General features: G+C 41.7%; 2 protein-coding genes across 4 annotated transcripts; one reads left to right on the top strand and one right to left on the bottom strand.

Annotated features, from left to right (window-relative positions):
* Positions 1 to 1983: 1983 nt before the first annotated feature.
* Positions 1984 to 7502, bottom strand: LOC106561184 (ADP-ribosylation factor 4). Its single transcript, XM_014124858.3, has 6 exons — positions 7261 to 7502; positions 6469 to 6549; positions 5742 to 5851; positions 5542 to 5613; positions 3654 to 3779; positions 1984 to 3581 (listed from the first exon to the last, which is right to left on the bottom strand). Exons 1-6 carry the CDS (start codon positions 7325 to 7327, stop codon positions 3495 to 3497), a joined length of 543 nt encoding a protein of 180 aa, XP_013980333.1. The 5' UTR covers positions 7328 to 7502; the 3' UTR covers positions 1984 to 3494.
* Positions 7503 to 8372: 870 nt separating this feature from the next.
* Positions 8373 to 22139, top strand: LOC106561183 (transmembrane protein 116). Of its 3 annotated transcripts, XM_014124854.3 has the most exons (12): positions 8374 to 8623; positions 8825 to 8868; positions 11050 to 11113; positions 17786 to 17920; positions 18417 to 18512; positions 18656 to 18705; positions 18828 to 18932; positions 19075 to 19120; positions 19217 to 19288; positions 19431 to 19584; positions 19696 to 19769; positions 20050 to 22139. In XM_014124854.3, the coding sequence occupies exons 1-12, from the start codon at positions 8591 to 8593 to the stop codon at positions 20224 to 20226; spliced, it is 1050 nt and encodes a 349-aa protein (XP_013980329.1). In that variant the 5' UTR covers positions 8374 to 8590; the 3' UTR covers positions 20227 to 22139. The 3 variants fall into 3 exon arrangements, with proteins under 3 accessions (XP_082813360.1, XP_013980329.1, XP_013980331.1); XM_082957234.1 differs by lacking the exon at positions 19696 to 19769 and having other exon boundaries at positions 8373 to 8623; XM_014124856.3 differs by lacking the exon at positions 11050 to 11113 and having other exon boundaries at positions 8399 to 8623.
* The last annotated feature ends 47 nt before the right edge of the window (positions 22140 to 22186 follow it).

Raw genomic sequence — 22186 nt, forward strand, 5'->3', positions numbered from 1 at the left:
GCCTGTTCTGGGAACATTTATTTTTAGGTTGCAGGGAGTCTTGTGAGGCTTGTTGGGGTCATAGAGCAAACCCCAAATGGTTCTGACGCTACAGACGTTTTCGTGAGAACCTATTTTCAGGATGTCTCCTGGTCTAACAAAAACCACTGTAGCTCTGCCACCTTCCACCGCAGATGCTGAAGACGCAGCCCATGCAAAAAGATATCTCTTATATTATGCTAATTAGATTTACATGCAGGCACGGACATCAACTGTTTTTATTTAAATAGAACCATGACGAAACCTGTAGGAAACGTTATGCTGAAGAACTGAAATTCCCACAGGAGACCGTTGTTTCTTAACGGTCTTTGAACTATTTGAGAACATTCCCAATGTCAAATCAGTTGGTCATTACCAAAATGTAACGTTATTTTGTCAAGTTCCTTAAATGTGCTGAGAATGTTCCAAAGCAAAGCAACTATTCTGCACCATAACCAGAAAGTTGTGGGAAGGTATACAAACCATATGACAACCACGCTATCACCAAGCTCTAAAACACATGGTTCTCAGAATAAGTACACCTGTTGTTCGAGAAGGCAATACAATACAAAGCTCCTGACATCAAACCCTGTCTTTATATACTGTAACTTTCACATCAGCAACCTTCCATTTCAAATTAACTTTTTGTTCCAAGCTTTAGACCTACAGGGCACAGACCTCAATTCAATGTAATTTCATTGAAATGACGTGAAAAGAACGTTGATTCAACCAGTGTGTGCCCAGTGGGAAGTCAGTTCCAATGGCCATACCCTAAATAGAATGCATGCCATAACCCCATATTAATTATCATGTGATCAGTGTGTCAATTACAATAAACTGCAACAACCAACTGTTAAATATTATGCTGTTGTGAGGATGATCATTTTGAGTATTTCTTCCTGTATATTACAAATTAATCCCGATGCATAGTTTTTTTTGAAGTAGAGTAACATGGCCTATTCAAAAACTATGTATTTGCAGTTACACAAATAAAAGGATACTTGTGAATACTGTGAGGATTACTGTAGCATTTGACCAATCCACTCTAACAAATAATATATCTGTCCTTGAACTGAAAGACAAATATAGCATTCTCAGTCACATTTCATACCGATACTGACTGCTCCCACACAAACACACAATGTACCCAACATCTCCCAACAGAAATAACATGAGGTGACACTGCACATAACAAAATATTTAACCAAGATTATTCCCCCCCCAGGTGGACAACAACTGCAATATCATGATCTGTCTGAAAAGTCCTCTGAGCACATTTCCCTGAGCAAGTTTTCCACTAGAAACAAAGACAACTGTGGTGATATCATTGTCATGGAAAGTACCTGATATCACAAATACAAAAAAAGTATTCTAGTTCATGTACAGTACCACAACTAAAAGAACTAAGGCCTAAGAGATGTGGGCTCCGGGGAGGTTTCCCCTAGATACAGATCTAGGATCAGCTTCCCCTCCCCAAATCCTAACCTTAACCATTAGTGGGGTAGATGCAAACCTCACCCAATATCACAACTAGGGGCAACTTCAACCTATACGTGGCAGGATGTATTATGGTGTCACACCCCCTCTATACTTCAGGTAAAATCTGAGTCAGGCACTTTGTGAGGTCAAGGACATTAGACAAGTCCGTTTCATCCTTGTTTCATCTAATTATTTGTAAGTCTCTCTGGATAAGAGCGTCTGCTAAATGAAGTAAATGTAAATGTAATTCCACATTGCCACAGTGAATGTGCACAGTCACCCTTCAGGTTTCTCTAATGTTGGCTTTGGAACTATGCCAGAAGGGAGGAACTGATTCACTTCAGCCGGAGACCTAAAGCTTTGGGCTGCCGAACATGGAGAATGTGTACATTACACAGTCCTAAACGCAATCTACAAAGAGAACTACATACAAACTGAAATATCCATATCCTCACATTCAAAACACATGAAAAAAGACAAGCTCTGTCAATTTAAAGTTAAATCCTCAGACAATTTAACAGGTGAATTTATTTATACATGTTTGTAAAACATAATTAGTTATCACATCATTCAAAAGTTGTGTGGCAGCTTTATGCAGTTTCAAGAAGCATCCGTCAGTTGGAATGTATGCACAGCTCAGGGATATACAGCAGGGGTGTGTGTGGGAGGGTCAGATTAAGCACACAACAGCCATCAAATATCAGAAGAGTGTGCCCAGCCACAAGCAAGCACTGCTAAGCCAAAGCATGCCACTGAACTATACAACGCCAATATTGGCCCGGTTCCAATGCTTAGAAAACACATCCTTCAGCCTTCTTCCCTTTCCTTCCTTCATTGACACCATTATTTAAAGCCAATACTTCAGATATGTAATAACTTCAAAGATGGCCGAGAGGAAAGAAAGCACCTAAGTATTAGAACAGAGACACAGTCTGGGTTAGGTGCACATTCTCACTAGACTAGACAAAAAAATGTAAGTGGTTTCAGCTCATTTGAGGTAGAAGTTGTACTAACCACAGATCCTGGATCAGATTAACCATCCTAACCTGAATCATTAGGGGGATGGAAAAGTATCAAACACCTGTTTCAATGTTTAGTGGCAACTTCTACCTACTAATTTCAGCTTCCCACAGCTTATATCGTAGCACATAAGGAAATGGGTTATTGCATAATTGTGGCCCATTAAAAAAAAGAAAAAAAAAGACATTAGTCAAACATCTCTTTTCTATGTGGCAAGCCCAGAGCAAAGCAACCCTACAAAAAGATGGCGAAAACAGGTAGTACCAGGAGCAAACTGTTTCCAGTGGTTCCATTGTGTTCCATTCACTGGGAGGAGTTCCATTTGGCTCCCAGTGCAGAAAGACTTCCTCAAACATCTGGAGATTTACGACATCATTGTCATTTTATTCTTCATCTCATTCTAGAAGCTTCGGTCCCTTACATAGGTGAAATCGCATGGGAGTGAAGTCACAGGGGTGAGAGGTAAAGGACCAGGGTTGTTTTAGTGAAAATGTCCATGAGGTCTAGTGTAGCTGAACAGTTTGCAGTAGAGGTTTCCCTTAACCACATATCTAGAATCAGATTACAACACCCCAAATCCTGATACTTAACCATAGGCAGATTTAAAAAGGTCTGACCCAGGATCAGTGGTTGGGGGTAACGTCAACCCAGCAGAACACTTTACAGAGGAAGGGGCGTCTCCATTGTGTCTCAGAGCAGCCATTCGCTAAACATGCAACTGAAAGCATCAGTTTATCTGCTGCAAAATATGAGGTTGGGAAAAAGTAAAGATTAGAGTATTTGAAGGGATAATGGTAAAATAAAGCAAAGTAAAAATAGTAGTAAAATAAGATGTTCCTATATGTATTGATTGCATTGTCCACAAGTCCTGTCCATTCTAGGGGCACAAGTTATTCAAGACCAAACTTGTCTTGATTGAAGGTGTCAGTCTCTCTGTGGTTCTCCCTCTCCTCTGCTTTTCTCGTGTGATGTCCGGGTTATTGCTTGGACAGCTCGTTGGAAAGCCAGTCCAGTCCTTCATACAGTCCTGTGCCCTGGGTCGCACAGGTCGCCTGCACGTGCCACTGAGAAAGACGAGAGAAAAGGATCAACATTGAGAAAAAGCGTGCCTGCATGCCTATGTCTCACATACTCACCACTCTGCTGCGGAGGCTTTGCAGTCCCAGTTTGTCTGTAAGGTCGCTGACGGCCATAGCATTGGGAAGGTCCTGCTTGTTAGCAAACACCAGCAACACTGCTTCTCTTAACTCATCCTCCTGGAGCTGAGGGGAGGGGGAGAGTGATTAGATCACTAGTTTGAGATAATGAGCTCTTGCTCAGAAAGTCAACACTGTGCTCTGTGATTAAATAATTTGTTTCACACTAAGTTTTAGGTTCAATGTCCTGTCAATTATAAATAGACCCAGCCAAGACACTTGGCAAGCCTATAGGCCTACATACCATAACAGTAAATATACCCATCATTAACTACATACCATACCAATAGTAAATACACCCATCATTAAAAACCTCTTCGGGATAGGCGGCAGTATTTTCACGGCCGGATGAAAAACGTACCCAAATTAAACAGCCTGCTTCTCGGGCCCAGAAACTAAGATATGCATATTATTAGTAGATTTGGACAGAAAACACTCTGAAGTTTCTAAAACTGTTTGAATGATGTCTGTGAGTATAACAGAACTCATATGGCAGGCAAAAACCTGAGAACAATCCAACCAGGAAGTGGGAAATCTGAGGATTGTAGTTTTTCAAACCATTTTCTATTGAATTTGTAGTCTTTACGGGGTCATGTTGCACTTCCTAAGGCTTCCACTACATGTCAACAGTCTTTAGAACCTTGTTTGAGGATTCTATGGTGAATTTGAAGGGAATAACAGCCCAAGGAAGTAGGTGTCCCATTATAAGACATGGGTACTGTCACGCGCAAGGACTTGGGAGCGAGCTGAGTTCATATTCACTCCTAAAGAGAACGGATAGGTTCGGTTGGAATTTATTGAAGATATATGTTAAAAACAACCTAAAGATTGATTCTATACATCGTTTGACATGTTTCTACAAACTGTAGTATAACTTTTTAGACTTTTCGTCTAGACTAAGTAAGCACGCGCGGTATGGATTTGGATAGTGAACCTAACGCGCGAACAAAATGGATTATTTGGACATAAATATGAACTTTATCGAACATTTATTGTGGAGCTGGGGTTCCTGTGAGTGCCTTCTGATGAAGATAATCAAAGGTAAGTGAATATTTATAATGTAATTTCTTAGTTTTATTGATTCCAAGATAGCAGGTTTTTGTTTGCTAGTTGTTGGTGTCTTCTGGGCTGTACTCAGATTGCAAATTGTGCCTTCGCCGTGAACCTTTTTTGAAATCTGACATAGCGGTAGCATTTAGGAGAAGTCTATCTATAATTCTGTTCATAACTTGTATATTGATCAAAGTTTATGATGAGTATTTCTGTAATATGTGTGCTCATTGCTCATTCACCGGAGGGTTTGGAGGGAAAGCATTTCTGAATATTACGCGCCAATGTAAAATGGGGGTTTGGATATAAATATGAACTTTATCGAGCAAAACATACATGTATTGTGTAACATTAAGTCCTATGAGTGCCATCTGATGAAGATCATCACAGGTTAGTGAATATTTTAGCTGTACTTTGGTTTTTGTGATGCATCTAGTTGTTTGGAAAATGGCTGTGTGGTTTTTCTTGTGGAGTTTATGTCCTAACATAATCTAATTTTATGCTTTCTCCGTAAAGCCTTTTTGAAATCAGACAATGTGGTTGGATTAACGAGAGTCTTATCTTTAAAATGGTGTAAAATAGTTGATTGTTTGAGAAAATGGAATTATGAGATTTTAGCTGTTTTGAATTTGGTGCTCTGATTTTCCACTGGCTGTTGTCAAAATCAATCCCGTTAACGGGATCCTATCTCGAAGGGGTCCTCAACAGGTTAACTACATACCATCAGTAAATATACCCATCATCAACTACATATCATACATAGAGTAAATATACCTACCATTTTAGAGAGCTCCTCTGCAGACTCAGCCACTCTCTCTCTGTCGTTGCTATCTACCACAAAGATCAGACCCTGAGTGAGGGATGAACACAGTCAGAGCAGGACAGTCAGAGAGGAGGAAGATGCCCTGAGGCATTACATGAGAGAAGTAAAAGAGTAGGCTGTAGCCTCCCTGGTTCCCTTTTGGTGTGTGTGTTTACCTGTGTGTTCTGGAAGTAGTGTCTCCAGAGGGGTCTGATCTTGTCCTGACCACCCACATCCCATACCGTGAAGCAGATGTTCTTATACTCCACCGTCTCCACGTTAAAGCCTGTCACACACACACCAAAGAGATGCATTAGGTCTAAATGTCAATCCCATGTCTTATGTGGACGGCAATATATTATTATATCTATAGACTAGTGCATGAATGTGGTTAGTGACAGTCCAATATCCTACCTAAGTCAATTACACCTCAATTTAAAGCTAACAATGGAAATCAAAGCAAGAGCAGTTGAGACTGAAAAACAGCTTCTATCTTAAGGCCATCAGACTGTTAAATAGCCATCACAAGCACAATAGAGGCTGCTGCCTATATACATAGACTTTGAATCACTGGCCACTAATAAATGGAACACTAGTCACTAATAATGTTTACATATGTTGCATTACTCATCTCATTTGTATATACTTTATTCTCTTGTACTGTATATTAGTCTATGCCGCTCTGACATTGCTCATCCATATATTTATATATTCTTAATTCCTTTACTTATATATTGTTGTGAAATTGTTTGATATTACTTGTTTGATATTACTGCACTGTTGGAGCTAGAAAGACAAGCATTTCACTACACCAGCAATAACATCTGCTAAACATGTGTATGTGACCAATCATTTGATTTGAGACTGGAGGGTGAAAGGTGGGTGTGACCGTGTGTGTTTTACCGATAGTTGGAATGGTAGTCACTATTTCACCCAGCTTCAGTTTGTACAAGATAGTAGTTTTCCCTGCAGCATCCAAACCCACTGAGAAAACAAACATTTATTTTGAACATTATATCTCATTCTCACATACAACTGCAAGCAAGAACGTGCATATATAGATAGGATATTTTTTTTTAATGGACACTTATTGTAGCTATTAACGGTGGATCTTTTCCGTGTCGCCAGCTGCGTGAAGATACAAAACCCACCAGCAAATGACGGATAGCTAACGTTAGTTAAACAGGTGGCTTACTAACGTGAGCTAGAACTAGCTTGGCACTCACGACGACAGACCAAGAAACAGCATTTTTTTGTAACTAACGTTAGCCGGTTAACTTTCCATTTTTCTATACCCGCGGGCTACCTAGATTAAAGTTATTCTCAAATATACAGCTAGTACAAGTAGCTAGCTAGTTAACATTTTTGAACTTTCTGCCGAGTTTGTTGACACAAATCAACCACCAAAAAGTTAGTTACGTAGCAGCTAGCAACACTTTTTGGACAACTATGAACTAACGTTAGCTACTGTCACTATTCTACATACACCATTTGGGTCCAACAAATCAACTTATACATACATACATACATACATACATACATACATACATACATACATACATACATACATACATACATACATACATACATACATAACGTTATATGTTAGTTACTCACTAAAGACTCCCGTGATGTTCTCCAGTAACGTTAGCGTACATTTCAAAGCCAGTTAGGCAGCTAACATCCGACACTTACCCATAAGTATTCTCATCTGTTTCTTGCCGAACAGTCTGGTGAAAACTGACGAGATTAGGAGCCCCATGTTGTGCGTTAATGTCTCAAATTATTACAGAAAGCTTTTCTAAATTCTTGTCGTTCTTGAGACAATTGGTCTGAATATTTCTGTTTGTGACTCCCAAACAAGAATCGTTTCTGTCCTCTGATGCTGCCACGTCCGGGCCAACGTGGAACTCCCGGCGTCATCGATTTGACTCAACTTTATTAGCATTTGGGCCAACGTGGTGATGGACAACAGCAATATTAAACTAATGCAGAGACAATTGTCTTGAGCAGACATGATCGTAAGTAAAACGACTCTGCATGTACAGGTTCGACCGATCCAAAACTACCCATTTGTGTCACATAATGTTTTGGGGTAAAAATGTTACTTGTTGTTCACACTGATTATTTGCAGTTACATTGTGTACCAGTAGATGTCAGATTACAACAGGGTTCGCTGTTATTGCAACGCGAACTAATGATGTCACATCAGATACATAGACCCTCTTTGGTCAGTATTTCTCATCGCACCATATCTTCTGACAGCCCAATTGAACTTCACAGGGTATAATTAATTTGTTAATCCTCCTCATGCATGCCATTACATTCTGGTGAAGTGTGAGGGATGTCATGTGTTTGTTTCTGCAATGGGTAGTGACCAATGTCACACTTTATAGAGATTATATGAAACATAAACACGCAAGCACACACACGTTCTGTGCAACAGTTGAGCAAAACGTGAGACGTATGTGTTATCAGGAGTGTGCTGCTTGGCTAAGTAGGGCAACTACTATCACTGAGAAACGTGTTAACCCGGTGTTTAGAGTGAACAATGTTTTTACTGCATTTTAGTGTTTCTCCTTTGCAACTTGTGTGTCCCATTAAAAGCTGGTGCATGCATAATGTAGCCTATGCCAAACAACTAAATAACTTATAGGCTATACAGTTATTATTATAGGATGTATAGGGTTATCTATAGCCAACTCGCTCTGGTCTTCTCCAAACCAGTATGAGACCTGGCTCATCGACGGTCCGCCATGCACGGCATTTCCGAAGGGAAATTCCTACACCTGTCCCGTGTGGGGATTTTTGCCGTAAAGGTAAATCGACATGTGACAGACAGGTCCAAGGCGCAGGCGTCTGGTTGCCGTGGGCGGACCGCCTGTTAATAACCCACTCAGATTTATAGAAAGAATCATATATTTTGTTCTGTGGACTACATGGATAACGATTTATTTATTTCAGACAAAGGACGGGTGCGCTTTAGATAACTTTGCCTAGGTGGCAATTGTGCGGCTCATTCACAATGAGTTTGAATCGATTTTTAAGCAGTGACCAGGTAAGAACTATTTTTTCAATCATTAGTGCAAGTACATTGATGTGTAGTCTAACCCTATTTACATTGTAGGTATAGCTATAAAACCCCCAATGAAAAATCTCACAGAGCTGCAATGGAGTTAGCTATAAGCCCAGGCTCATTCTGTTTTATGGCTATTTCTGCACACTATTGAATTGATTCTGAAATGTTTTCTTTATGTAGATCACTGGTCTCTCGACTGTGTACTTGGTATCTCTGTCTATAAGGTAAGCAAAACTGACTTCACACAGCCATAGGCTATCTGTGACACATGGATGTAAAGTGTTGCATGTCAGCTAAGATTTGAGAACGTTTAGGTCTAAGTCTTAGTGTTTCTAAATGTAACTGTTCTGTGTTGTGCAAATAGTCTTACCTAGGCTATGTGTTTTCAAATCAAACCAATTTATAGTAGGCTAGTCCAGAAAATATTTGAGTTTGTTTTGGTTGTTGTTGAAAATGTAGACTAGTAAATTACACAACCGAGAAGTTGACGTCACACACGTCAACTCATAATAACATGGTTGGCCTCCAGTCATTTTATCTTTTATTTCTTCAGTGTTGCCAGTCAGACCAATTGAGCAACTTGACATGCATGTGACTAACGCAATTTATCATTACTTATCATAACTCAATATATAAAGCACTGTGTTGGCCATGCCTAACTCTAGCTCTTTACAGCACTACTATGCTGTCTTTTAATCCTGCATAGTAGATGAGGAGTTTGTTGTTTGGCTGCAAAGAACAGCTGGATGTGTTTTGTTTATTTAGGGTCAAGTTTGATATGTGTCATTTTGGAGACAACTTTGTTATTTTTCTCGACGTATTATATTTGAAGGGTTTCATTCCAAAATGCTATATATCCATTTTCAGAAATGTTGGCCAATTAGCTTTTATTGTTTAAAGAACTTACGAAAGAGATTGGTGTGTGTTTTCACTATCAAATCACTATCAACCGTTAAATCTGTCACTTGATGGTTTCATTTTAGAGAGACAAATAATCATGTTTTTGCTAAATGCTATCTGCCTCACTCAGAGAAACAAGTAGTACTGCTAGCCCACTGGGAACACTGGTTGAATCAATGTTGTTTCCACATCATTTCAATGAAATTACTTTGAACCAACGTGGAAAAGACATTGAATTGATGTCTGTGCCCAGTGGGAGGTTGTACACAATCAAATGTATTTTTTTATGATACATTAGTGACATCAATATATTTTTTTTTTTTATGAATCATTTACATTTGAGTCATTTAGCAGATTCCCTTATCCAGAGTGACTTACAGTTAGTGCATTCATCTTAAGATAGCAAGGTAAGACAACCACATATCACAGTCAAATTTACAGCAAAAAAATAATAAAAAAGTAACATTCCATTCCAGCTAAAAATTGATATATAGGTTTGAAAAAAATATATATACTAACATTTTGCCCACATCTAAAATCGATGAACAGTAATATTTTACACACACATGAAGGTGCCCAAAAGCAATCATCTCTAGTGAAAAAACACACATTTTGGGATATAGGGAAAGGTGATACCTAGTCAGTTTCACAACTGAATGCATTCAATAAAATGTGTCTTCTGCATTTAACCCAACCCCTCTGAATCAGAGAGGTGCGTGGGCTGTTTTAATCGATGTCCACGGCGCCCGGGGACCAGCTGTTGTTCAGGGTTAACTGCCTTGCTCAAGGGCAGAACGGCAGTTTTTTCCACCTTGTTGCCTCTGGGATTTGAACCAGCAACCTTTCAGTTACTGGCCCACCAATATTAACCGCTAGGCTACCTGCCGCCCCATATATAGCGGTGGATATAGCGTTTTAGAAATAAAATCTTCATTTGAATGCATGTAGCCTACATCTGAATGCAGAGGTCTTGATCAGTGAGTGATTCTTGAGTTGTTAGCCTCCAGTTGATCAAGACACGGCCCCATGCCCACCCAAGCCCCTGCCTCCCATTTCAGCACCCAGTCCACTTGGACAGCTCCCCCCTTTTACTACATACCCTCAACCAAGCAGCCTCGTGTGTGTGTGTGTGTGTGTGTGTGTGTGTGTGTGTGTGTGTGTGTGTGTGTGTGTGTGGCATATATTACCTGCTAGTTATTCTGATGGTTTATAGGACATGGTGTAGGCCTACATTACATTTTATGATTTGATATTCCTACATTTAATTCTATTAGCCTGGATGCCATCTCTATTCAGCTATTATGTTCCACTCCTTGCAAGGAGTGAAATGTTAGCTAAAAAGACTTGTACCCAGACTAGCATTCCATGTCTTTCTGTTGTAATTTGATTGTATTTATTTTCCAGCACAATCTTTGTGAACATTCTGAATGACATGATTGACTGTTATTTAACGGTGCTATAATTGTGTACTATCAGTATTTAGGTATTTGACTTTCTATTTCCAGTTTGATTGGGAGTTTTTCAGTGCTTGTGGTTTCCATTGTAAAGAGGAGCCACCTACAAGAACAGGTGGGTGGATGAGAGGAAGAGTATCTTTGACTGTGTGTGTGTGTGTGCGTGCCTGTACCTTTTTGTGAGTGTGATACAATTATTTCCAAGGCTGTCTCTTAGCAAAATACAGTATGTGTTTACCAGGGTCACTCTCATTAGGATGTAATTACCTAAACATTGCAGATTCAGATGTATGATCTTAATTTGATCACCCAGTTGCAGGAGAACTTTCCTACAATCCAGGGAATGTAGAACTTGTAGTGTATTTGAGGTTTAAAAAGGCTTCTGAAGTTTGTAATTTCCACTTTGAAATTTCAGACTTGATGTTCACATACAAAAAATGTATCAACCCTGACAAAAATCCCCATGAATTATAATACACATAATAATTCAAATTTTCTGTTGCTGCAGGATTATTATTCTACTGTAGCAAACAGGCTCAAATTAAGAGCCTACATCTGTAGAATAGTCATGAATTGAGAGCTGACATTATTCCTTACTCTACCTGTCAGATAGAGGCATGTCTGTTCTACATAACATAATCATTATCTTCCGAATCGTTGTGGCCTACTGAACATGGCCCAGGCTACTCCCTTGCTGTTTGCCTGTGCCTATACTTCTTCATTGAGTCAGAACTATGGGACTGCTCTATCTACTCTAGAAAAAATTGTAGAGGCCCTTCTAGTGAGTTCACAGGGGATGGAGAATGGTACAAATCAAATAAAATTTTATTGATCACGTACACGTGTTAGGCAGATGTTATTGTGGGTGTATCGAAATGACTGTGCTTCTAGCGCCGAAAGTGCAGTAATATCTAACAAGTGATATCTAACAGTTTCATAACATATATATACCCAAAATACATGTAAATTTAAGTAAGGAATGGATTAAGAATATATATATACATATATGTCAGAGCGACATTGGACTAAGATACAGTGGCATAGTATAGAGTACAGTATATAAACTCAGCAAAAAAAAGAAACATCCCTTTTTCAGGACCCTGTCTTTCAAAGATAATTTGTAAAAATCCAAATAACTTCACAGATCTTCATTGTAAAGGGTTTAAACACTGTTTCCCATGCTTGTTCAATGACCCATAAGCAATTGATAAACATGCACCTGTGGAACGGTTGTTAAGACACTAACAGCTTACAGTTGGAAGGCAATTAAGGTCACAGTTATGAAAACTTAGGACACTAAATAGGCCGTTCTACTGACTCTGAAAAACACCAAAAGAAAGATGCCCAGGGTCCCTGCTCATCTGCGTGAACGTGCCTTAAGCATGCTGCAAGGAGGCATGAGGACTGCAGATGTGGCCAGGGCAATAAATCGCAATGTCCGTACTGTGAGACGCATAAAACAGCACTACAGGGAGACAGGACGGACAGCTGATCGTCCTCACAGTGGCAGACCACGTATAACAATACCTGCACAGGATCGGTACATCCGAACATCACACCTGCGGGACAGGTACAGGATGGCAACAACAACTGCCTGAGTTACACCAGGAACGCACAATCCCTCCATCAGTGCTCAGACTGTCCGCAATAGGCTGAGAGAGGCTGGACTGAGGACTTGTAGGCCTGTTGTAAGGCAGGTCCTCTCCAGACATCACCGGCAGCAACGTCGCCTATGGGCACAAACCCACCGTTGCTGGACCAGACAGGACTGGCAAAAAGTGCTCTTCACTGACGAGTCGTGGTTTTGTCTCACCAGGGGTGATGGTCAGATTCGTGTTTATTGTCGAAGGAATGAGTGTTACACCGAGGCCTGTACTCTGGAGCGGGATGGATTTGGAGGTTGTGGGTCCGTCATGGTCTGGGGCGGTGTGTCACAGCATCATCGGACTGAGCTTGTTGTCATTGCAGGCAATCTCAATGCTGTGCGTTACAGGGAAGACATCCTCCTCCCTCATGTGGTACCCTTCCTGCAGGCTCATCCTGACAGACCCTCCAGGAATGTCAGTGTTCTGCCATGGCCAGCGACGAGCCCGGATCTCAATCCCATTGAGCATGTCTGGGACCTGTTGGATCGGAGGGTGAGGGCTAGGTTAAATGATCATTAGAAAACCATTTTGCAATTATTTTAGCACAGCTGAAAACTGTTAAAGAAGCAATAAAACTGTCCTTCTGTAGACTAGTTGAGTATCTGGAGCATCAACATTTGTGGGTTCGACTACAGGCTCAAAATGAGCAGAAACAAAGACCTTTATTCTGAAACTCGTCAGTCTATTCTTGTTCTGAGAAATGAAGGCTATTCCATGCGAGAAATTTCCAAGAAACTGAAGATCTCGTACAATGCTGTGTATTACTCCCTTCACAGAACAGCGCAAACGGGCTCAACCAGAATAGAAAGAGGAGTGGGAGGCCCCGGTGCACAACTGAGCAAGAGGACAAGTACATTACATGGTCTAGTTTGAGAAACGGATGCCTCACAAGTCCTCAACTGGCAGCTTCATTAAATAGTACCCGCAAAACACCAGTCTCAACGTCAACAGTGAAGAGGCGACTCCGGAATGCTGGCCTTCTAGGCAGAGTTCCTCTGTCCAGTGTATGTGTTCTTTTGCCTATCTTAATCTTTTTTTTATTGGCCAGTCTGGCTTGTTCTTTGCAACTCTGCCTAGAAGGCCAGCATCCCGGAGTTGCCTCTTCACTGTTGACGTGGCTAGTGATCCATTTCTAAAAGTGGCCAGTGATTACTAATCTAGGCAGCTGCCCCTGATGTGCTAGTGATGGCTGTTTAGCAGTCTGATGGCCTTGAGATAGCTGTTTTTCAGTCTCTCGGTCCCAGCTTTGATGCACCTGTACTGACCTCGCCTTCTGGATGATAGCAGGGTGAACAGTCAGTGGCTCGGGTGGTTGATGTCCTTGATGATCTTTTTGGCCTTCCTATGGCATCGGGTGCTGTAGGTGTCCAGGAGGGTGGGAAGTTTGCCCCCGGTAATGCGTTGGGCAGACCGCACCACCCTCTAGAGAGCTTTGCGGTTGTGGGCGGTGGAGTTGCCGTACCAGGCGGTGATACAGCCCGACAGGATGCTTACAATTGTACATCTGTAGAATTTTGTGAGGGTTTTAGGTGTTAAGCCAAATTTCTTTAGCCTCCTGAGGTTGAAGAGGCGCTGTTGTGACTTTTTCACCACACTGTCTGTGTGGGTGGATCATTTCAGTTTGTCAGTGATGTGTACACCAAGGAACTTGAAGCTTTCCACCTTCTCCATTGCAGGTTTCATGAAGTCCACAATCATCCCCTTAGTTTTGTTGACGTTGAGTGAGAGGTTATTTTCCTCGCACCACACTCCCAAAGCCCTCACCTCCTCCCTGTAGGCTGTCTCATCGTTGTTGGTAATCAAGCCTACTACTGTTGTGTCATCTGCAAACTTGATGATTGATGTGGAGGCGTGCTTGGCCACACAGTCATAGGTGTACATATTTGGTTTGTTAAAATCCCCAGCTACAATAAATGCAGCCTCAGGATATGTGGTTTCCAGTTTGCATAAAGTCCAATGTTTTTTGAGAGCCGTTGTGGTATCCGCTTGGGGGGATATAGACCGCTGTGGCTATTATTGACAAATTCTCTCGGGAGATTGTACGGTCAGCATTTAATTGTGAGATATTCTAGGTCGGGTGAACAGAAGGACTTGAGTTCCTGTATGTTATCACAGTTGCACCATAAGTCGTTAACAATAAAACGTATACCTCCACCCTTCTGCTTCCCGGAGAGATGTTTGTTCCTGTCGAGGCGATGTACTGAGAACCCAGCTGGCTTTACAGAGTCAGACAGTATATCGAGAGAGGGAGAGAGCCATGTTTCCGTGAAGCAGAGTATGTTACAATACATGGTGTCCCTCTGAAAAGCAACTCTCGCCTTGAGAGAGATTGGACATTAGCGAGTAAAATACTTGGGAGCGGTGGGTGGTGTGCACGCTTCCTGAGTCTGACCAGAAGACCGCCTTGAGTACTTCTCCTTCGCCGGCGTTGTTTTGGGTCAGCCTCTGGAATAAGTTTGATTGCTCTTGGGAGAGCAAACAAAGGATCCGCTCCAGGGAAGTCGTAACCCTGGTCATAATGCTGGAAGTTCTAGTGAGTTACCGCCGCTCTAATATCCAATAGTTCTTCCCGGCTGTATGTAATGACACAACAATTCCTGAGCTAATAACTTAAAAAAATAGTTAATAAACAAACAAAATACTGCAGAGTTGCTTAAGAGCTAGTCGCGATGCTGCCATCTCCGTCGGCACCATCGTTTTTAAAATTATATATATATATATATTTTTACATACTTAAACGATAGAAAAGGGAACAAACAGTACCAGTACAAACTATTAACTGAATGTCCATGGACCCTAAATATACAGTAACTCACCCCAGAACACTAGTAACACCACCAAGATGGCGTAGCAGTCGGACATCTGTTTTGTCTTGTCTTGTCTTGTCCCGTCCCGTGTATATATTGTTTTCTTTATATATATTTTGTTTATATTGTTTCTTTATATATATTTTGTATATATTTTTTATCTCAATTTCCATGTACGGACTGAACATACTCTCCTGCAACCCACCTCACCCAATGTGGTACGGATCTGCTATTTTTTTAATACTTTAGAACCGGAACCCCCATCAGTAGCTAGCCAGCTAACTAGCTACTAGCTAGTAGTCAGTTAGCCCGTTTAGTGGTCATCAACGTTAACTTGGACATCAGCCAGCCTCAGCCCGGTCAATTCCTGGTAGTCTGCACAGCGCGATATCAACCCAGAGCATATCGGACTGCTTTTTCTCTACCTCATCTCCGGATTCCTACCGCAAGCTCTGAACCTTTACACCGGATCATCACAGCTAGCTAGCTGCTATCCGAGTGGCTACTCCTGTCTAACGTCTCTGTCCCAAAGCAAGCACCAGTTAGCCTGGAGTTAGCCTCGAACTAGGCCCATCTCCCGGCTAGCCTGAAGAGATCCATCAGCCAATTCCTGGGCTACAATACCTCTTTTGTCAATTGGCCTGGACCCTTTACTGCCGACACGGAGCCCTGCCGATCCATCACGACTGGTCTGCCGACGTCACCGTCCGAGGGGGTTTTAACAGGCTCTTCCGATACAACGTCCCCCGGAGGCCCATCTGCTAGCCCTGGCCTGCTAGCTGTCTGAATCGCCACGTCTCCAGCTCGCCTAGCTACTCACTGGACCCTATGATCATCGGCTACACATGCCTCTCCTTAATGTCAATATGCCTTGTCTGTTGCTGTTTTGGTTAGTGATTATTGTCTTATTTCACTGTAGAGCCTCCAGCCATGCTCAATATGCCTTAGCTAGCTTTTTTGTTCCACCCCCCCACACACACCGTGCCTCTAGAGACAAAACCTCTCATCGTCACCCAATGCCTAGGTTTACCTCCACTGTACTCACATCCTACCATACCCTTGTCTGTTCATTATGCCTTGAACTTATTCTTCCGTGCCTTTTACTCCTTTTACTCTCTGTTCCGAATGCACTAGACGACCAGTTTTTATAGCCTTTAGCCATACCCTTATCCTACTCCTCCTCTGGTGATGTAGAGGTTAACCCAGGCCCTGCAGTCTCCAGCATCACTCCCATTCCCCAGGCGCTCTCATTTGTTGACTTCTGTAACCGCAAAAGCCTTTGTTTCATGCATATTAACATTAGAAGCCTCTTCCCTAAGTTTGTTTTATTCACTGCTTAAGCACACTCCGCCAACCCGGATGTCCTAGCCGTGTCTGAATCCTTGCTTAGGAAGGCCACCAAAAATCCTGACATTTCCATCCCTAACTATAACATTTTCCGACAAGATAGAACTGCCAAAGGGGGCGGAGTTGCAATCTACTGCAGAGATAGCCTGCAGAGTTCTGTCATACTATCCAGGTTTGTGCCCAAACATTTCAAGCTTCTATTTAAAAAAATCCACCTTTCCAGAAACCAGTCTCTTACCGTTGCCGCTTGTTATAGATTCAGCCCCCAGCTGTGCCCTGGACACCATATGAGAATTGATCGCCCCCATCTATCTTCAGAGTTCGTACTATTAGGTGACCTAAACTGGGACATGCTCAACACCCCGGCCGTCCTACAATCTAAGCTAGATGCCCTCAATCTCACACAAATTATCAAGGAACCTACCAGGTACAACCCTAAATCTGTAACCATGGGCACCCTCTTAGATATCATCCTGACCAACCTGCCCTCTAAATACACCTCTGCTGTCTTCAACCAGGATCTCAGCGATCACTGCCTCATTGCCTGGGTCCTTAATTGGTCTGCGGTAACACGATCACCCCTCATCACTGTCAAACGCTCCCTAAAACACTTTAGCGAGCAGGCCTTTCTAATCGACCTGGCCCGGGTAACCTGGAAGGATATTGACCTCATCCCGTCAGAAAAGGATGCATGGTTGCTCTTCAAAAGTGCTTTCCTCACCATCTTAAATAGCATGCCCCATTCAAAAAATGTAGAACTAAGAACAGATATAGCCCGTGGTTCACTCCTGACTTGACTGCCCTTGACCAGCACAAAAACATCCTGTGGCGTACTGAAGCTGTAACACCAAGGCTATGAATTATATCAAGTTTATTCCCACCTGCATCAAGCACATTAGACAGGATATATTCCATGGCTAGAGATGTACAATGTTATTGTCACGTTCTCTTAGTTTTGCAAACACACAAATGCCTGTGTCTCTTTAGGTGAATCCCCTGGTCCAGCTGGCTCTAGCTGATCTGTTGGCAGCAGTTACCCTGATGTTCACCAGCGCAATGAATGAAACACACACCTTCACCCCCAGTGTGTTCATCTGTGAAAAACTACTGCCTCTGTCACTGGTGAGCCAGTCTCCTGTGGCTATTATACTGTATGTAGGGATAATGCACTATAATGATCCTAATCTTAGAATGAACATTCTGTAAATGCAAAAGAGTTTGTTAAACAGTTTAATTCTGTCTTTATTCCCTCAAATACACTCTATAGCTTTGACGAAAAATGTATAAAAAAGCTTGTGTGCGTACCTCTAGACTAAGGTATACATAAGGTATAGATATACATACAATCTGTCTTTGAGTGCTTCAGCGTGATCCAATTGTAATAGCATTTTTCGTGTGTAAATCAGACAGAATTTGTATTGGGTGAACTGTTCTATACTGTGTTATGTCATGGAGCATGACATTATGCGGTGTCATTTTTAGAGATATTGTGACGACGCAAAGTTTTACTGCTTGTCCTTTAACTGAAGTGCTCTTGACACTTTACTGTGTGCCATTTGCTATTATAATCATTTAACAGTGTGTGTGTGTGTGTGTGTGTTTGTGTTCTCTGTTCCAGATGTTTTACTTTGTGTCGTTCCTCCTGATGGTAGTGTATGCCTGGGAATCAAAGCATGCAGTTGAGGGATGGAGGGAGAGACCAAGAGAGGAAGAGGTGAGGACACAAGCATCCACCAAGGGCTCCTACATGCGCATGCACACACACATGCACACACGCATTCACACACACACACACATACACACACCTCAACTTTGTTTGATTTTTTCTAAAATCAAATATCCCTCTCTTCCCCCCAGTCCCGGTGTAGACAAAGGGTGGGGGTTGTGCCTGTATATGCTTGTGTGTGGTGAGTCAAACTATTTCATTTTCAAATAGAAACATCCCTGCTTTTAACCAAACGGCTCTGCGTGGTGGCTTAAAAGCAACATACAGTATGTCCCTGACTGTGTGTGTGTGATGCCCCTACAGGTTTATACCATTGGTGATGTACTTTGTGTACGTGATGACTTTAGTCCTGGTACCACCCAGCCACATGACGGCAAACAACAGTGAAGCTAGCACATACTGCAACAGGTGTGTGTCTCTTTGTGTGCCGCACAGGCCAGGGTTCGTCCTGGTACATTTGCATAATGCTTATGAGAGAAAATGTACATACTCTAGCAAAACATTTCTTACAAGTGTCTCACATCTCTCTGTGGTTGTGTGTTCCTCTTAGCTGTATCCTCTTCCTGCATATCTGGAGGGACAACTGCTCAGATATAGTGAGTAAATACCTTGTTCCACGCATTTTGTATCTGTCTGTTCATAAAGGAATTGGACAGCATAATGAATGAGACCTTGTTTGTTTTGTTTTCCAGGAACATATCCATGATATCTTCATACAATGCTTCCTCTTTGTCAGTGTGATACCCGTTTTGGTGTGCTGCACAGTAAGTACCATAGATCTTCACTAGTCTAGCATACAGTACAATAATCACCATAGTTATCTCATAAACATGGGTTAGTTTACAGTAGTTTACAGCCAATAGAATGAAGAATGATGATCATGATGATGATGATGTACCTGTACAGGTGGTTTACTACAAGGTGGGCAGCTGGTATCGCAGGTATGAGGAGGAGGGACTATTTCCTGTGGAAGGAGATGCACGTTCCAGGAAACGGCTGAGGGGTATGTTCTCCACTGCTCGCTACATGATGGTGGTCATCATCTTCTGCTGGACGCCAGGTACACAAAGTCATCTCCCCACGCACGCACACACACACACACACCCTGTATGTGTGTAACTCTGTAACTCCAACCTCAGGACTAATATAATCTATTTTGTCCCGTCCCCAGCTCTTGTTCTGGTTGTCCTGTCTGTGATACCAGACATACCTCAAGTAAATCTCTTCCCCCTGTATATTATACAGGTCAGTATTTCAACTATCTCACTGATGATTGCAGACATAGCCCTTCCAAGATACCATCACCCAGAATTAATTGCCATTTTCCCCTAGAGAGCCTTCTTTAGCTATGTAAAATGAATAATGACACTAAGATAAGCACCCATAATGCTTTATCCTTACCCACTATACTCCATCCTGATTCAGAGGGGTTGGGTTAAATGCGGAATGCACATTTCAGTTGAATGCATTCAGGTGTGCAACTGACTAGGTGCCCCCTTCCATTTCCATCCTGGTGTCTCTGCAGGCGGTGACGTTGTCTCTGCAGGGCTGTCTGAACAGCGTGGTCTATGCCTGGAGACGACCAAACTTCAGAGACGCTGTGCTCGGAGAGAGGATGCCCCTGCTCAGCCAAGACGCCCCTCTGCCCTTCTTTGACGAATCACTGAGGGGGCCACTTGGACCCTTAACCTCTAACTCCTGACTCTAGAGAAGCTGCTATGCTGCGGGTGGAATTCTCTCTCTGGCACAGAAACAGTTTACCCTCCTCAAATACTAACCTTTACCACTGAGGGAAGCAATGCAACACTGACCTCAGATCAGCATCTGGGGATAACTTCATTCTACTACTCCCACTGGGATGGTTGTCCGGAACCAAGACAATGGTGTACTATGGACATAGGGGTCGACTCAGACTCAGGAAATGTATGCCTTTCCTACGCACGTCTTTCCTATGCACTTCTCAGTAGTTGGTATTCAGACTTTCCTTATGCAGACGTGTAACGGGCTTTGCAGGCGTGGTTTCCTTGTAAATAAATAAGTACATTTCATAGAAGAGCTGAAAATCCTCCTACTTGCTGGCCAACAGACTTTCTCATCGAGTTTTCATTCAATAGAGTTTTCTGTACATTTATCTTAAGCCATCCCTTTAAATACGGTGTACCTTTACTTCGAATTTGGTCGACAGACTCACTAGAATACATCGAGAGAAAAGCTTCAGAATATTAGAGATCAATGGAAGGAAGCCATCTAAATATATGCATATTTGTTACAGTTTCAGCACCAACTGGTTAAAAAATATTCTGGTAGATTATTTAGGCAAATATTAGGGTTAGGAAGGTATGTATGACATAAACTGGTTTGGTGAGCCTTTACGCACAAAATATAATATATAGATTTTTTTATTTTTTTATTTCAGCTTTATTTAACCAGGTAGGCTAGTTGAGAACAAGTTCTCATTTACATCTGCGACCTGGCCAAGATAAAGCAAAGCAGTGCGACACAAACAACAACACAGAGTTACACATGGAATAAACAAACATGCAGTCAATAATACAATAGAAATAAATAAGAAATACAGTGCTTTGATTCATCCTGAAAGTTGCCATATTCAAATTCAATCCATAAAATATTGGAAGGCGAAAAAAACTGTACAATAGGGTTTGAACAATAGGCTAGTCCGATAAATCAACCATAATCCTTACTAATAATTGAACTGTAATGACAACCGTCCAGTCATTGTGAACTGTGCGCCAGGCTCCAGGGTTAACCTGCTACGTGTGGTCTGAGTTCCTTAATGATTCAAATAGGCTACATGTCCCAAATTATTGTGCAACGTTCGCCTATTGATCCACTACTGGAAGATACTGTCTCCACCTCACCACTGAAGAGACTGGAATAACACCTTTACTCACAGAGTTCACCTGGTATTCTACATAAAAGGCTACGTTAAGTGGTATGTCACAAGACACTATTTGCAATTCAGAATTTTCCTGGACCTCAAAACGTGTGTTTGAATGTGATTTCTGTAGCACCATTTTTTTGTGTTATTTAATAGAATCTTCAATGATATATTCCTTTTTTAGTACAATGCTATTTCAGTAAGATGAGATGAGGTGATTATTTTGATGAGTTGTAGAGCCAGATGGGCCAGAGCACAACATGACATGACAATGACCATCGTTTGATTGATTGATTTGATTAATTGAATATGGTTTATGAAGCGCTTCCTTACGGTGTGGGGATTTCCCACTTTCCAGTAGATAGCTAGAGCAACTGTCAGTGATTGTGTACAATATAGCAAGCAATATAGCTAGCAACCATAGCAAGCTATCATTTGTACACATTCAATGTTTTTTTGATCAGGTTATATAGTATCACCCTATGAACAAAATGTATTAAGATCAGGGGTATCATTTTTATTCTGTCATTTGACATGTGTATAGACTAAAGACGAAAAAGCACTCAAGGACGAAATGTACTGTACTGTATTTTAGCATGTAGATGTTCTTTGGTAGGCATTAAAATCACAGGAGAACATTTCCCTCGTATGTTTATGTTGTTATGATGTTTTATTTGTGCAATAAATGGCCTCTTACCCAGTCCCATTTTAACTGACATTCTCCTACTCTAATTTGTTGTAAGCTCAGAACAAAATGGTTTAG

The sequence above is a fragment of the Salmo salar genome, chromosome 10 (assembly GCF_965601325.2).
Source record: "Salmo salar chromosome 10, fSalSal1, whole genome shotgun sequence".
NCBI classification, from domain to species: domain Eukaryota; kingdom Metazoa; phylum Chordata; class Actinopteri; order Salmoniformes; family Salmonidae; genus Salmo; species Salmo salar.